Source organism: Medicago truncatula, chromosome 7 (assembly GCF_003473485.1).
Source record: "Medicago truncatula cultivar Jemalong A17 chromosome 7, MtrunA17r5.0-ANR, whole genome shotgun sequence".
NCBI lineage: Eukaryota > Viridiplantae > Streptophyta > Magnoliopsida > Fabales > Fabaceae > Medicago > Medicago truncatula.
Window position 1 is genome coordinate 7,253,433 of NC_053048.1, and position 16,762 is coordinate 7,270,194.

General features: G+C 32.7%; 2 protein-coding genes across 2 annotated transcripts; one reads left to right on the forward strand and one right to left on the reverse strand.

Moving 5' to 3' along the window:
• Positions 1–2,451: 2,451 nt before the first annotated feature.
• Positions 2,452–10,034, forward strand: LOC11439764 (aspartic proteinase 36). The gene is made up of 10 exons (XM_003621620.4): positions 2,452–2,804; positions 2,980–3,109; positions 4,518–4,771; positions 5,649–5,876; positions 6,514–6,676; positions 6,750–6,823; positions 7,996–8,083; positions 8,747–8,822; positions 9,049–9,120; positions 9,501–10,034. Exons 1-10 carry the CDS (start codon positions 2,593–2,595, stop codon positions 9,647–9,649), a joined length of 1,446 nt encoding a protein of 481 aa, XP_003621668.1. The 5' UTR covers positions 2,452–2,592; the 3' UTR covers positions 9,650–10,034.
• A 1,230-nt stretch (positions 10,035–11,264) lies between these two features.
• LOC11439291 (probable protein phosphatase 2C 33) lies at positions 11,265–16,321 on the reverse strand. Its single transcript, XM_003621622.4, has 6 exons — positions 15,955–16,321; positions 15,256–15,603; positions 14,120–14,485; positions 13,901–14,018; positions 13,124–13,347; positions 11,265–12,136 (listed from the first exon to the last, which is right to left on the reverse strand). The coding sequence occupies exons 1-6, from the start codon at positions 15,961–15,963 to the stop codon at positions 11,843–11,845; spliced, it is 1,359 nt and encodes a 452-aa protein (XP_003621670.1). The 5' UTR covers positions 15,964–16,321; the 3' UTR covers positions 11,265–11,842.
• Positions 16,322–16,762: the final 441 nt, after the last annotated feature.

Here is a 16,762-nt window from a genome sequence, read left to right on the forward strand (position 1 = left end):
CACGCATCCTTCCATTTTATTCCATAAGTCCTCCTGTTCCAGTAACAAGGTCTTTCATCTGCAATCAATTTAATTTAGCTCTAATAAGTTAATAAATGTATCACAATCAAACACAAAATATATCATTTTCATATTCAATTTATTACTTATCACTACTCATCGGATGAATCTAAGCGTTGTATTACACGTATTAACACACATATCAAAGATTATGCACATAATCAATCATTGTTTTTAGCACACTAAAGGAATAAGTCATTCTCTAACTACAATACATAATTCTACCATTTACTATAAACGAAGAATGATCATTCTTCGTAAAACAAATCTCATAACTTCAACATTTGGATCAAAGCTACCTACTTTAATCTCATTTTCTTCAAAGGAAGCATGGTAAAGTAAAGGAATAGAGAAGAATTAGTGATCTAATCACTAGCTGAGACAAATCTACAAATTTTAAAGCGTGCAATCTTACCAATGTGAGGGAATAGGTAAGGTTGTGCCTCCAATAGAGTTTGACTCTGTCATGTAAGATTATTTAGGATTTTCAAGAGAAATATACAAACTAACAAAATACTCCTAAACAGTTCCATCATACATAAAAGTTTTTAAGTCATCTTGTCTGATCGTCTTTATAAAAATTATCGCTAACATATGATTCCTCACTGTTGTCTCCTCTTGATCTGAACGACTAAACACCACTCACATCATTGATAAATTTATATGACGTGAATAATAAAATATTTTATAACTAATTCAAATAAGCTTTGCCACATAACTATGTCTTTCCACCTCATTGATAAATTTAACATGTCATTAGAATTAAGTCCCAAAATAAACCATGGGAAAAAAATATTGACATTTTATAAATTGTAGGACTAAATATTTGCATTAAAAAATTGGGAGAAATTAAATCGTTAATAAATAAAAATAGTTGGACCAAAAAAGTATTTAAACGAAATGACTACTACCTTCATCCCCAGTCCCCACCCAAAAGTATTTAAATCTGCAGATGACTATAAGAACAAAAACCCACCATTTCCTTCAATGGCTTTTGAGTGAAGGGAAGAATATGCTATATCTAGTCTAGATTTTTTAACAAAGTTAAACAACCACATATGATTTCTTTAACAAAATCAAACAAAATTTTTAAAAGGTGAACAACGTGCACGTTATAATAGCCCACTGAGAATAAAAAATATGAAGACTATTTCTATGTTAGAAAACAGTATAGAAAATATATAAAAACAAAGAGATTAATTTTTAAGCATGGGTATATATTTTTTTTACACGTGCATCCGAACAAATCACACTATAATATCACTTTTATAAGTTCGCTTAAAATATCTATGTAAACATCTATGTGGTATAATTTGATTGCATACTTGTGTAAGAAAGTTTTACATCGTCAATACATTTAAATAAAGAGTAGTGATATTTAAACAAGTTTTTGGTACAACTCTTTGGACAACTTTGGTTTTCTCTTCTTTGATTGGTCAAAAATAATAGAGAGAAAAAGGAAGAGAGAGAATAAGAAGATAATGTGAGTATGAGAGAAAAAGTTGTTAGAAAATGGTTGTACAAATATCATTTCTCTTAAATAAAAGGCTTAAATATGATAATTGTCCCTGTAATTTGGTCAAGTTTTGGTTTTCGTCCCTGTAAAAAAATAAATTGAAATACATCCGTGTAAAAAAAAATTTCTTTGAAAAAGGTCACTGACCTTACTATTCAGCTAATTTGGCATGATTTTAGGCACGTGGCAGTTGCTGACTGTGCAACTTTTGCCATGTGGCCTACCGCATAATATTAAATTTTAAAAAATATTTTTAAAATATTAAAATAATTTTCTGAATTTTTTTTTGTATAATTTTCAAAATAAAATTATTTTTTTTGAATATTATATATTCTGAAAAAAAATGATTTTTTTAAAATTAAAATTTTTGTAAAAGAACAAGAAATTAGATTTTTTTTTAAATTTATAATTTATTATCGAAAATTATAAATTTATAACTTTTGAAAATATAATTGTCATTATTTTCGAAAAAAATTTAATTTATAATTTTCAAAAATTTAATTTTCACATTTTTTTTCAAAATTTTTAATTTTAACAGTTTTTTTATAAAAAAATTAAGTTTTCGAGAATACTTTAATTTTTAATAAGTTTTTTTTGTCAAAATTTATTATATATTCTAAACACTGAATGTTAAGACTTTCGCTCACCATAGTAAACCACACCCAATATACTTTCTTTTCTTTTTTTTAACAAGAGACCAAACTTACTTTAATTTTGATGTATAACTAGAACATATTCTAGGATAAGCTAACTAAGAATCAATAAAAATGTGTTTTCCTTTAATTAATTATTATGTGTGAAACTGAAAATATGTTGAGAATTGGAGTGGTGAAAGTGAGTTGGACTAATGGGAATTGGATAGTTAGGAGGAACCCAATTAGTAGACCCCACAGTCCAAACTTGACAAGAACGCAGAAATTTCAATTTCAAGACTCACTCACTATTCTCTCTTCTTATTCTTCTTCTATTCAACTCAACTACTTTGGTGCGTTCTGTGTCACCAAAATTCAACAACGATGAGAATCTCATTCTTCATTTCTCTTCTTCTTCTTCTTACGATTTCTACTGTTGCCGCCAACCACGGCGTTTTCAACGTCCAGTACAAATTCTCCGACGATCAACAACGCTCTCTCTCCGTTCTCAAAGCTCATGACTACCGCCGTCAAATCTCCCTTCTCACCGGTGTCGACCTTCCTTTAGGCGGCACCGGCCGCCCTGATTCCGTCGGGTAACTGTTTTGTTTTTCTTAGTCCCCAAACATCAATTCAGTCTCCGACAAAAAATAATACTCAAATTAGTCTCTGACTCAGTATAACATAGGGAAGATATTATTGTTGATTTAGTTTTTTTTGGTTGAAGAATTTGGTGATTGATTTTGAAATTGTGTCAATTTGTGATTGTAGGCTTTATTATGCGAAAATTGGAATTGGAACTCCGTCAAAGGATTATTATTTGCAAGTGGATACTGGAACTGATATGATGTGGGTTAATTGTATTCAATGCAAAGAGTGTCCTACTAGAAGTAACCTTGGTGTATGCTTCTCAATTCCTCTTTCAATTGATATATATATATATATATTTTAAGAATTGTTTTTGACCTATGTAGTATATACATGGACATCTGACATGACACTGACAAGTCAACATTGGTTACAATTTGAAAAATGACATAATTGAATGTAATCACATGTGTCGATGTCACCACACATGCTAAAAAGTCATTTTGTTACTTAAATGTGTGATGTGTTTTCGCTATAATCTTTGCATGTATCAAAATTACAAAAACATACATGAACATGACTTTTGTTATTTAGTTTGATCATTCAATTTGTCTTTTGTTAGTTAGATTGGTCCATAAAATTACTCACAAAACAAACACTTACATATGTGTTTGTAATTTCGATACAGTTAGGAGTCATAGTAACCTAATGTTGGTGTCCAAAATCTAATTGAAATGATTGATTATGAATTTACTATCCTTGTCCCTAATGTTAGTGTCCTTGGGAAAGAGCATATTCTACCTAACTATAAATTGCATTTCAAATTACTAAATACATTTATCATTTTTTCTCCAAATATACTCGTAACTAATGTTAATAACGTTAGGAGGGATGAGAAATTAGAGTTGAACACATTCATGTATAAATTGGTATTTTATGAACATCCATACACATTATTGATTTTCTTGGTTAGTGTGTATAAAAGCCTTGATGGAAACTTAGGAAACGTATGCAGGCCCTGTTTGGATAAACAGTTTAATTTGCACCTTATAGCATAAACGCTATGTATAAGCTATTTCTATAACAAAAGATAGAACAAAGTTAAATTGTTTTAGTACAAGTTATAAGCTGTTTTCCCAAACTATCTCTTGGACAGCTTATGAAAATAAGCTGAAAGGAACTTATGAACACATCATAACCTGGTTTCACAAGTACTCTCAAATAGTCTCAAATGCTTATAGCAGTAGTTAAGCTCAAATAAGTCAATTCAAAGAGGCCAGTGATGCTAACTACTTACCACCACCTATACTTTGTTCATTCCAGGTTACTGTTTCCTTGATGATTTGTTAAGTATTTATTCTTTGCCAATGCACTCCTTAGAAACATTCTAAAGTACCACCCATGCAAGTCCATCCTCTTATACTCTTATCATTGATTATGTGACTACTACTACTACAACACATCCCCATGGTTTAAAAAAAGACGGTCTATAGAATTTCATCATATTAAATAGGTGGTGTCACAGTAAAACAATATTTCAATGATAGGCTAGTTTGTGTTATGTTCCCGACAACCTTGCATATGTCAAATATCGATCTGACTTCTGAGTGCCTATGGTTGTCTGGGCCTAGCGAATAATTTCTTGTATGGTTGAATCCTGTACAACCTCAACTCAATACTAACGTTTTTTATTCACATGATTTTGTTTTTGGATATCATAGATGGATCTTACGCTCTACAACATAAAAGAGTCTTCATCTGGTAAATTAGTTCCGTGTGATCAAGAGCTCTGCAAAGAGATAAATGGTGGTCTTCTGACGGGATGCACTAGTAAAACTAACGATTCCTGTCCATATCTGGAGATATATGGTGATGGCAGCTCCACTGCAGGTTACTTTGTAAAGGATGTTGTACTATTTGATCAAGTGTCTGGAGACCTTAAAACTGCTTCGGCTAATGGAAGTGTTATATTTGGGTGAGCTTTTTCATGACCCTAATGCATGCTATTATGTGTTTATGGATGTCTCTTATCTATTACTGTTAGTGGACATTAATTTCACGTGGCTACATACATATTAACCATGTTTATTGTAATTTATCCTATTGCTTTAGTTTCAATAACATAAGTTCTCATTTCTAGATAATGTCTTTAAAACAAAAGTAGTTTTATTTAAGTATAGATGAGAACATGTATAACTTTTCAAGATTGTCAGATAAGCCTTTTGTTGTGTTTAGAATCATAAAATTAGGTCCAAATTATCACCAAAAGGAATATAGGTGACCGAGAGAAGAAGACTTAACTTCCATCTGAGATATGGGTCAAATTCCAGTTGAATAAGATTGAGAATTAGAATGTTGACATTGATATCTATATATCCCCGTGCTACTGCCATTCCTCCTTTTGTTCTTTTCCAACCTGGAATTTTCTTCTGATTTGCTTAGCAAATTGGCCTAATGTGTGTCTTACTCAAGCTGAATAGAAACTTGAGTGAAAATAAAAGCTGAATAATTTAGCACAAGGGCAGTCAAAGGATGTATATGTCAACTACCTGGAAAATAATTTCCTTTGTTTTCGCGTTGTTAGGTATTTTAAATGCTAATAGCTTCCGTTAATACAATTTCGGTGCTCAATTTTAATCTTACATTGCTAAACATTTCATTTTTATTAAGAATGCTTTATGTGAAATCGTTTAGGGTTGAGTTGTGAATAAAATACCTTATTTGGGGCACACTCCAAGAAATACATTTCCTAATGCTTAAACAGCTTATGTGATTGTGGAGTCACTCATCTTGTGTATTGCATTTTATGGTTCTTACCTGACCAATTTAAAACGAGTTCTGCTGTTTTGCAGGTGTGGTGCTAGACAATCTGGAGATCTAAGTTATTCAAACGAAGAAGCGCTTGATGGGATACTTGGATTTGGAAAAGCTAATTATTCAATGATTTCACAACTTTCTTCTTCTGGCAAAGTGAAAAAGATGTTTGCTCATTGCTTAAATGGAGTAAATGGAGGTGGTATATTTGCAATTGGGCATGTTGTACAACCTACAGTGAACACGACTCCGTTATTACCTGACCAGTATGCATTTGTTTACTACACTTCTGAATGAAATTATTTACTCTTATAGTGTCATTAATTGCTTTTTTGGGTATATCATCTTTTAAGTTTTCATGTCATGTATTTCTTGGACTATTCTCATTGTATATACTGTGCAAATATTTTACTGATATGTAATATGCTAGAATAGTATGCAATTTATTTTATTCAGAGGCACGCATGAATAGATTCTAATTCTTATTAGGCTTGTAGATTATCATCATTGATGGTTTATAGATTTCCTAAAATTATCATGTTGAGTCTTACAGAAAGTCAATCCGAAATTATACTTTATAAAATTAATTCATCTGTCCAAGGGGGAGCTCTCGGAAAATAAGGGTTTCCTATTGCAGATTATATCCTTCAGTGGTCTTTAATAGTTGTGTTCTTCAGCCATAAAAATAAAAAAAATTACTTTTTTCACCTTTTGTTCTAAACTAAAAAACAAGATATCTGTGAAATGTTTGTTTATTTCCTTTCTTATTTGCTGGATGTTGGTCAATTTGCTTAAACTCTTATAACTGTTTACATTGGTACTTTTGAGTTTCTTTTCTTTTTTAGATGTTAGTTTACAAAAATACATATGTTGAGATATCTGACATTTAAAAATGTCTTTTAGGCCACATTACAGTGTCAACATGACGGCGATTCAAGTTGGCCATACTTTCCTTAATCTCTCGACAGATGCATCTGAACAAAGAGACAGTAAAGGGACAATAATTGACAGTGGTACAACCTTGGCCTATCTACCAGACGGGATCTATCAGCCATTAGTATATAAGGTATAAGTGACTAATGATTTGTAAATTCATGTAACAATTGTATGTAAAGTTATTAGTTTCTTTTTCTTGTTAGATTCTTTCTCAGCAACCCAACCTAAAAGTTCAAACTCTCCACGACGAGTATACATGCTTTCAATATTCTGGAAGGTATGATGCATCTCATACATTCACTAAATCTTGTACTATACCAAGGGTTTACCATAATCTTTCTTTCATGAAAAACACGTCTGTTAAGAAATATGTATGCATGCATATTTTGCGTGTGTATGTATAGTGTTTAATCACTGTTATTTGTTTCAAGCTTTATATGTTTTCACTGTTTTGGTAGTTTACATTTTACATTCCACTCTTCACTGTATGGCAAAGTATTCAATGCGTTACTTCCTTATACTACCAAAGCTGATTTTACATTATTGTTTTAAAATTTCTTCTATGAATTCTGTTCGAGAATGAGATTTGAATTTTGTGCTTGTGATGTCATTGACAAATTTTATGTACATTGGTATGTTTATACAAGATGGGTAAAAGAATAGCTTCTCAAAGTACTGATTCCAGAAGTTTCGGTGATTGTTTAACTTACTATAATTCTGCTAAGTTCTAACAGATTCAGTTATGTTGAGCTGACCACACTAACTCCTAGTCTCGTTTGACTTAATGAGGCAGCTGAGTTTTCTTAACTAAATCATACAAATATACGATCTTACATCATAATCTGATACATCTCATGCTGTTATTATCCTTTATAACAATTCTGATTCAAGTATAAAAAATTGACACTGATATAGGGTGCATTTGGATAAGCTTTAGAAAACATGCTGTTATTGTATAGCTTTCTTTCAGAGCTCCTTTTCAGAAACTGCTCTTAATAGCTTGTAAGAAAACTGAACATTTGATGTTTTGCTTTTTCTAATTTGAAAACCTTTCTAATTATCATAAATTATTTCCTTTATATTTTTTTGTGATAAAAAGCTTAAGCAAAGGGACCATTAATTAATTAGGTAAAAAACATTTATCTCTGGCACGGAGCTATTAACTGTGATTGTAAGAAAATGCATTATATGATCTATTATTTTCTAAATATGTAAACCACATAATTATCAACGAAGAACTTGTCTCATGGTTCTCATAATTCTTGATGTTAATGACACTTTTCATGACGTTTCTTAAATTAGATTATTAGGTGGTAGGTTTAGTTTGCTAACTTTCATATGAGTATGTAGTGCTTCAATAACTGGACTGCCCCCTTTGCATAATCTATGTTTTGATGTCAGCATGAGCCCCATTCAGATGTGTGACGGCTATTTGATTTTATGCTGCAGTGTTGATGATGGATTTCCAAATGTCACCTTTTATTTTGAAAATGGACTCTCCTTGAAGGTTTATCCACACGATTATTTGTTTCTTTCTGTAAGTACTCGGGAAATCCCTTTACGTCTTTGTTGTTATGGTTATCAGAGGTTAATTAGGCTTGTTTTGGGACCTGACATCATCGTTTTCTGTCAGTATATATTGCTAATGGTCATGGTTGTTATCACTTAAGTTTTTGCAGAAGCTTCTGTTTGAGATTCAACTCCAACTACAGTTTTCTATAAATATTGATTTTAGATATATAAGAGAAATTTATGGCGTATGCTGAGATGTAGCACATCATAAAGAAAAATCACAGATCTTGTGGTTCTTTTAAAATGAGCACATATTTGTGGCAATTTGAACATTCAGAAAATGATATGGTCACATCTCATTTGAATTTTTTCTTATTCTTGTGGTTGGTATTATTAGAGTGTCATAAGTGAGTAATTCTTATGTGCTCTATATCTGAGAATTATAATTTGTTTTTGAAGTTTCATTTATGACAAGCTTGGAAACAAAATCAGTGAAATTTCTTGCTTCTTCCATGGTTCAAATTCCAGTGACATCAATCCTATATTCTGTTCTTACCATGTTCATTGCATGTGAAAGCATGCAGTCTCCATTTTATACTTACAAATCATTGTTTTTGTAATTAAAAAATTTATCGTTCACAATCCATATATTCAAGTTAACTAAACTACTGATGTGTCATCTCTGCAGGAAAATTTGTGGTGTATTGGTTGGCAAAATAGTGGGGCACAATCTAGAGATAGTAAGAATATGACTTTATTGGGAGGTATTCTCTTAAAATCTTTGTCTATGCCAATAATGCAGTAACACTTCTAACTTTTATTATCTAGTGAAGCTTTTGAATTCAATGAAAAATCCATCAACTAGCCTTATATGTAACTGTAAGGATAGCTTGCATGAACCTCATTATACATACTTCCAGTTTGAGATCTGAATTGTATCCCTGCAGTAATCTTAGCAGCTGATTCACCTTATTCTTTTATTTGTTGCAGATTTGGTGCTTTCAAATAAACTTGTCTTTTATGACCTTGAAAATCAGGTTATTGGATGGACTGAGTACAACTGTGAGTATCATATGATATTTCTTTATTTTCTCTTGGCGTTTTAATTACATTTTTCTCAAATTTTACTGGTGATATACCATCAAGCTAGTCTTTTGTGGTTTCTTCAGTGTTCTATTTAATAATTTTCTTAGTTTTATACTATGCTAAGTCTTGAATAGTGAATAGTACATTTTTATTTTACTCTCCTATTTAATGTTAAGCTTTCAATGATTTGCAACATGAGAATCAAAACATCATCAGATTATAATGTTGACCAGAGTCATAAATGGTTCATGATAGACCAACATTTCTAACTGCGTGAAAAAAAAGATCTTAAATTACTTGCATTATTTCCTTTTATGTAAAACTTCATTTACTAATCTTTTCTATATTGTACTCAGGTTCATCGAGTATCAAAGTGAGGGATGAAAAGACCGGAACAGTTCATTTAGTCGGTTCCCACACTATTTCTTCCTCTTTCGCTCTAAATACCAACTTGATGACAATCTTATTTCTAATTGTACTACTACTATTCATGTTGATTTATTGAAATGGATTAACTGATACATATAACCAAAGTCAAAAGTATGGTTAAAATGATTGAAAATAGAAATAACATAAAATTGCTCTGGGAGAAATCAACACTGCAGTAACTCCATGATTTTGTAAACGTGCTTTCAAAGAAAGCCAGATTGGGACCCTTCGCTGTGGATACTATTTTTCTTCCAATGGCGAATCTGTATATTGCAATAGCCTAACACTAAATTGTATATGATATTAGACTTTGGTTTTAGTATTGGTTTCTATGTCAAATGTATAAACTAATAACTTGTATGGAATGTTGGATATAGCTATTAGATACAACTCGTCGAGACAGGATAACTCACTAATTTTGTACTACACTATTTCAATGCTAGCAGCGTTGCCTTTGTTTAGCTTTGCTTTGTTTAGTGTTAAGAGCATCCGCAATGATTGTGAGACCTGTTAACCGTAAAAGAGTCTTTATATAATTGTTGGTAACTAATAGGTAGAGAAATTCTTGTATGCGAATGCACATAACACATAAGATTATACTTTATACAAACAACCAATAACAACATGCCACCTTATTCTCTACAAAAAAAATGCCACCTTGTTTATTTAAAAAAAATGTTTTTTGAAAAAAAAAAGGAAGAAAACCGTCTTCTCTTTATCTCCATTTCCGCCATTGATGGATCCATCATAACTCCCACTATCGATGCTTCAACTGCAAACTCACCATTGCTGAACACCACGACCTCTGCCATCACTCGATTTTCTGCACACCGTCTTCACTTGAATTCGTTGCAAAAGGAATCAGCACTTGCATCATCTTCAAACCTCCAATCAGCACTTGCAATAGACTTAGATTGGCTGTTTGCTATAGGTGGCTATCAAGAGAGTACGCTTATAGAAATACAAGGATCTCTACGCGTCGTGCTACAACCTCGGAGGAGAAGGGTAAAAAAAAGGCAAAGACTCTCTTGCCACGTAGTGGCACGAAAAGAGATGCTTTTTTAGAAGACAAGTTTGAAAAAGAGGAAGCACCAGTTCCTAAACTGAACTAAAACTCCAGGGAAGGCAATACAGGACAAATTTTCCATTAAAGGTGACACCTTGAGGAAATCTAGATAGAATTTAATTTTTTTACAATGATCATTAATAAACAACGGTCTACGCGCTACTTGATTAGCATCGCGAAGAATACTTGAACAAGTTGGAACTCTGGCTGCCCTCTATTATAACCTCCTTTGATCAAATCAATATCAATTACAGAAACTGATTCCACCACATGGATTGGATTGGAACTTTTGTTAAAAACAAGTTCAATGCCGTGCAAAATCCCCCAAATCTTAGCACCAACTACTAAGCAAGCTCCAATATTTGCACAGAAGGCCTATAGTTTCCCTTGTTGATGCTCAAGTCCAGCCTGCACTGTTTCGCATTAGTACCAGCATGCTCATGGTTTGGACAACAATATAATATACATTGGTTACTTTATGCTAAAAAAACGAAAGTGATCCTAGCAAACCAAACTTATCCAAAATCACTCCAGAAATGAGGCTACTATTTGTAATCAAAACGTAAATAACCTACTATATGATTCAAAGACAAACTTCCTGCAGTCAATCAAAATGCAAATGATATCTACTTCAAAAACCTTCCTTCAAAAAACCAATTACAAGAAAAAATAGTGATTCCACAATATTACAACAACAATCATGATACTTCACAATCATCATCTGAAAACTTGAGATCAGAATAACATGGAGAAGTCAAGAAACGACCTGACTGAAAAGTCCATAACCAATAACTCCAATTTTTGCAAGTTATAGCTTACTGTCTAAATTGGAAAATTGTAACTACAAATGATGCAAAGGAAAAGCAACAACAGTTTAGAAAATCACCGGACAAACTATATAATGTGTATCTAGAGACTTGGATTTACAAAAACTCCAAATCAACCTATACAGAGAAGGAAAATGACCTCTAGCACTAAAAATAAGCCCGGTACCCCTTTTCCTCCGGATGCAAAACATATATTGAACTCCTCCAATACCCCACCCATCAAATGCTGTCCAAGGAAAAGAAAGATAAATAATGAAAAGAATATTGGCAGAAGAACTACCAAAAAAATGTCTCTCTTTGACTGCTATAGCACAACTTTCCCAAACTTCTAAATAAAAAAAGGCTTGGGAAGAGATATGGCACAAAAGCTATGCTATCACAGCAGTTTTTCGGCTTCCACTCCAATTCCATTCTCACTAGGTAGAGATGATTGATCAACAACTGGGTGCGTTGATGCATCTGGTGTCAACTTGTCTGTGGTATGTTCAGCATTCAACTCTGTATTTGAATTAAGGAAGAGGCACACCGCAGCACAATCATCAATCTTACAGAAAGGGAATTTTGCCTTCCAAGAAAGAACAGCTGACTCAACCAGTAATCTAGCAGCAGTAGACCGCGGTGCAGATGCCACAATCTCCACAACTTCTTCGTTTGATAAAACATCCCAAATCTGCACAGAAGAATCATGAAGATTTTGAAACAATTCATATACTTCATAACAAATTGATTTGCTCTAGCATGAAAACGTTCATGCTCTAGCATTTAAAGCAATGGTTTCGGCTATATTTCTCATTGGTTTCCATCTAAATCTAATTATTCGGATCATCATCCATTTTATCTACCCATGGTACCCGTAAGAGTTTTCTTTTGCACATTTCCCCCACAAAAAGGACTCTATGATGGGTGCTAAACCACGCTCTCTCCAAATGCAAGAAGCAACATATACAATATATTTGGTAAAGATATGATGCCTGAACTTTCAGGCAAAATGCATGTCTTTAGAGCTAAATTCAGTCATAATTGTTTGAACCAAGGTTTTCCCGGGTTCAGCAAATTATAATAAAATTGTGATTTTCTCCCTCTAATAAAAAATTTCTTCTGATTAAAAAGGTAGTCTAATTTTATCCACCTAATCAGGTATGTCTCAACAGAAGATAATATTCTATAACCAAGATAAGTGCAAGCAAATGGTGTGAGAAAATAATCAAACATTTTAAGACATATAACAAATCGAGAGAGTATAGTTACAAAATTAAAGAAACAAGGCAATAATTGGTGTTAAAACTTATAAATAGGGGGAACCATAACAGTAAATCGATATAATGATGTGTTAATGCAAACGACAAGTCTTTCGCAATCACAACAATTCTACAAATTCCAGTTCCAAATAGGAGAAGAATGGACATTCACACACGTCTATGTGTAAATATAAATGAGTCAGATACAACTGGATCAAAATAGGTATTGGTACCAGTGTTTATTAATATTGAATATGTGGTTTGCTTAAACAGTAAGGGGGTCAATTTAAATGCAATCAACTTTGAACCAAATTTGGTTATCACAACTTACTAGAAGGTAATGCAAGCAGCAGTACGAATACCATTTAGAATCAAGTGCATTCTAGAATTAGCTATAAATATGATATCATATGCCTTACCCCATCTGTGGCTAACACAACAAATTCATCCTTCTCTGTAAGGCGGTGATATGAGACATCTGGTACAGAAATCAATCCAACGTCCTTTAGGCAAAAATCTCCAAAAGCCCGAGCCATAGCCAGACCTGGGAAATCAGAGTTAGGCAGCCAAACTCGAGCCACATCCGGTTCATTCTTAAGGGAAAACACCCTTCCTTTTCGATGCCTGATCCTTTCTTCTTCCTCTGAAATAAAGTGCAAACCATACATCAACACATAAACATGTATATACGCCAATCCGATTGAAGGAAATAAATTCCAAGTTACAGCATTTATTAAAATGATGTGTAGCAAAAGCTTAAACTTTCAAATTAAGAGTTCAATCAAAAGTAAATTACTAAGAGTTCAATCAAAAGTAAATTACTACATCATTAAACATAAGTTTTTTATAATGAGCAGAGGATTAAAATAATTTTAACCTAATTCATTGATCCAACACAACTACTTTATACCTTGTCGACTCCCATAAATGATAGTCTTAAATCCATTTTTCTCTAACTCAGACAAACACCAACATAAATTTTCAAATTTAAGTTAGTATTACTGAAAAATAGTTACACAGAATATTTCTTGGTTATCAAGTGTTATTTTGCATAAGTCAAAAGCGTTCAATCTGTTGATTTGGGGGTAATATAACACAGGGAGATGGAGCTCTTCAATTAACTTCAGCAAGTTCATTAAGTAACGCACACACACAGAAAGACTCGGAAGGGGTTAGGATGTGAGAGAGAGATATACTTGGAAGATTAGGCTTAAGGTCAACGGTCAACTGAACAGCAATAAGAGAATCCTCATGATCTCGGGTTCCCAGTACAGCTCTTGAATCCCCCACATTTCCAACAACAAGATCCAGCCCCTAAAATAACAGAAGGAGTAGAAACTCAGCATAAAACAAGTAATGAAATTAGCGTAAAATGAGTAATGAAATTATGTATTTATGTTGTTTATGGTGCGAACCTGCTTGATCAAGGTAACTGCTGTAGTCCCACTGCAAAAGCAATCAATATCACGATGCATTTTCAGTTCCTTGTCCATAATCTTGCTAGCCTTCAAAAAAGATTCTCTTAGTGCCAAGATAGTATCTGTTCCATCGAGCTCATGATTACAGTTCTCGTCAATCAGTTTAATTTGCTCTTCAGAATTATGACTTGTGGCAGCACCATTTTGATCATTGAATCCATCTTGATTCTTACGATGCAAATCCCATTGTGCACTAAGCTTTAGAGGGAAAGAGTCCCTAACTTTCTTCGCAACCCTATGGCCATAAGGTCCATGACCATCAAAAACACCACAAAAAACGGTACCCTCCTTTGAACAAAAGTTCTGTATACACAAAATGGCCTTAGTTTTAAGCAGATAACTAACAAGAGTTAAATTAAATGAGGGATATCTTAAAGATAGTAGCATTAAATAAGCTTATATTTCATTCCAAGATAGATGAACAACTTTTGCTTATAAATCATTCTGGAGGGAGTATTTCATTAAGTGAAAAGCCCTAAATTCCAAAGCCAAAAACAGTTGACATTTTTCATTTCAAAAAGAGAACATAAACTTTATCTTAAGCTGAAAAGCAAAAAGAATAAAGTGATACTAGAACATAAACCACAAATAGGCAAAGATTGGATTCCATATAAAATAAAAGTGTACACATATTCATGGACAGGTTAAACGAGATAACTACAAAAATGGAAGATACAATACAAAAGTTTATTTCGACTTACATGGAAAGCTGTTTTTTCTTTTTCTAAAAAGCTAAACAAATTCATTTAATCCTCAAAAGTACAACCAAAGTCGGTCACAAACCCATTTTGGGAAAAAAGAAGCCACAAAGCTCCAACAAACCAGTGCAAAACCCATCTTGGGAAAAACACTGGAAAATGGTTATAGTAATTGACGATTCTTTTAATATTTATTTTTCCATAATTGTTGTTATCCAAAATTGCTCATAGACCAACATGGTTAGTTGCAAAAATTTGTAACAAGCACATGATACAACACAAGTCAACTTACATAAAATTCAAAAGTACACAACTTTTTCGCTTTAATTTTACAAAACATCGATTTAATATATGCTAAAATATAATGGAACTAACCTCCCAAACAAGCATAGCATCTTGGTTGATTCCCTTTTTACCTTGCTTACAATACATAGAAGCAATCTCACTCGACCCATTTAAGAACATTCTCCCAGGTACCTTATAATCCATGGTAGAGGAACCCTTTAACCTCCTTCTCTTCCCACCGTCAACGTTCAATTCCTGCGAATAAGTTAGCAGAGACTGCGAACCACCAGCACCATCACCAACCTCAGATATACAAGATCCCATTCCCAAAGCTCTCACAATGTTCAGAAAACATTCAAACCCAGCTAAACACTCCGAATCTGATCCCCTCCCTTCTCCAACCAAATCAGTTCCATGCCGATTCAAAACTTGCACAGCCTGATTCAATCATCATAATCATAATCATAATCTATGAAGCACCCAGAGACACAAATACAGACAAACAAAAATTTGAACAAAATGAATTAATTGAATGTAACCACATATGACATGTGTCCGTGTTGTGTCGGACACCGGATACGTCTTTGATCAGAATTGTCGGTGTTATAAAGATCATAATCATCATCATCAACAACACCATAATCATAATCAAAATCAAAATTTAAGAAAAAACATATAATCATAATCAACAACAACAACAACATAATCATAATCATCATTTAAAAAATAAATAAATACAAATAACAAAACTAGATAAATAGATTGAGAAATGAAATGAGAAAATCGAACCTGAGTCATGATGATTGTTGTTGAAATTGCAATTCAACGCAAATCAAGCTATGTAACAGTAACCTTGACTCAAAAAGCGCGTGAATTGAAGAGGAAAACGCGTGAATCCAAAAAAAAAACGTTAAAATCAAATCAGAAAAAAGGAACCAGAGATTATCGATCCAGCGTTTTTATTTTTGTAGAATTAGATTGTGAAATCGAGGAATCGAAGAATTGTTGTTGTGGTTGAGAGGAGAAACGGTAGCGTCCGTCACGAGTGGTTGCGTCACCGGCAGGTGGTGGCTTTTGTTGAATGCTTTGTATATTCGCCACGCAAAATATTCAATAAATAAATATAAGAATAAGATTTCATTATTTGATTTATATAGACACCATTTTCTTACACTTTCAATTAAAACACAAAAAAATAATGTTCAATTTGGATGTAAACCACTTTGTGGTTAGGGGTCGATTCAAAAATTAGTCATAAAAAGACAATACACTTTTTGTGTCGTACTTCAATGTAGATTAGTGGTTACTAATCAACGTGAAAATTTTATACTATTCATACAAATACATTGATAATGTACAAATTATTAAACGGTCAAAATTATTATCTGTCGTAGATTTAATTTTATACATTCGTTCAGTTAACGATGTATGTGATCCATAATATGAATCATATACATTATTAATTGAATGAATCTGAAAAATCAATTTTTTTTATAATTAACAATAAAATGAGTGTCATAAAAAATGAGAAATGATATTTGTAGAAGTTATTTTAGGATGATTTTATTATATTTTCAATTTGTCCTTACATTATTCC

What these genes read in the sequence shown, in the direction of transcription:
- LOC11439291 (XM_003621622.4), bottom strand. An exon ending in CCTTAAGCCTAATCTTCCAA is followed by an intron (nt 13,348 to 13,900) that starts GTATATCTCTCT and finishes ACTTTATTTCAG; the next exon opens with AGGAAGAAGAAAGGATCAGG. An exon ending in TTGTGTTAGCCACAGATGGG is followed by an intron (nt 12,137 to 13,123) that starts GTAAGGCATATG and finishes TCTTCTGTGCAG; the next exon opens with ATTTGGGATGTTTTATCAAA.
- LOC11439764 (XM_003621620.4), top strand. Translation starts at nt 2,593, where the DNA reads ATGAGAATCTCATTCTTCATTTCTCTTCTTCTTCTTCTTACGATTTCT. An exon ending in ACGATTATTTGTTTCTTTCT is followed by an intron (nt 8,084 to 8,746) that starts GTAAGTACTCGG and finishes TCATCTCTGCAG; the next exon opens with GAAAATTTGTGGTGTATTGG. An exon ending in TGGATGGACTGAGTACAACT is followed by an intron (nt 9,121 to 9,500) that starts GTGAGTATCATA and finishes TATTGTACTCAG; the next exon opens with GTTCATCGAGTATCAAAGTG.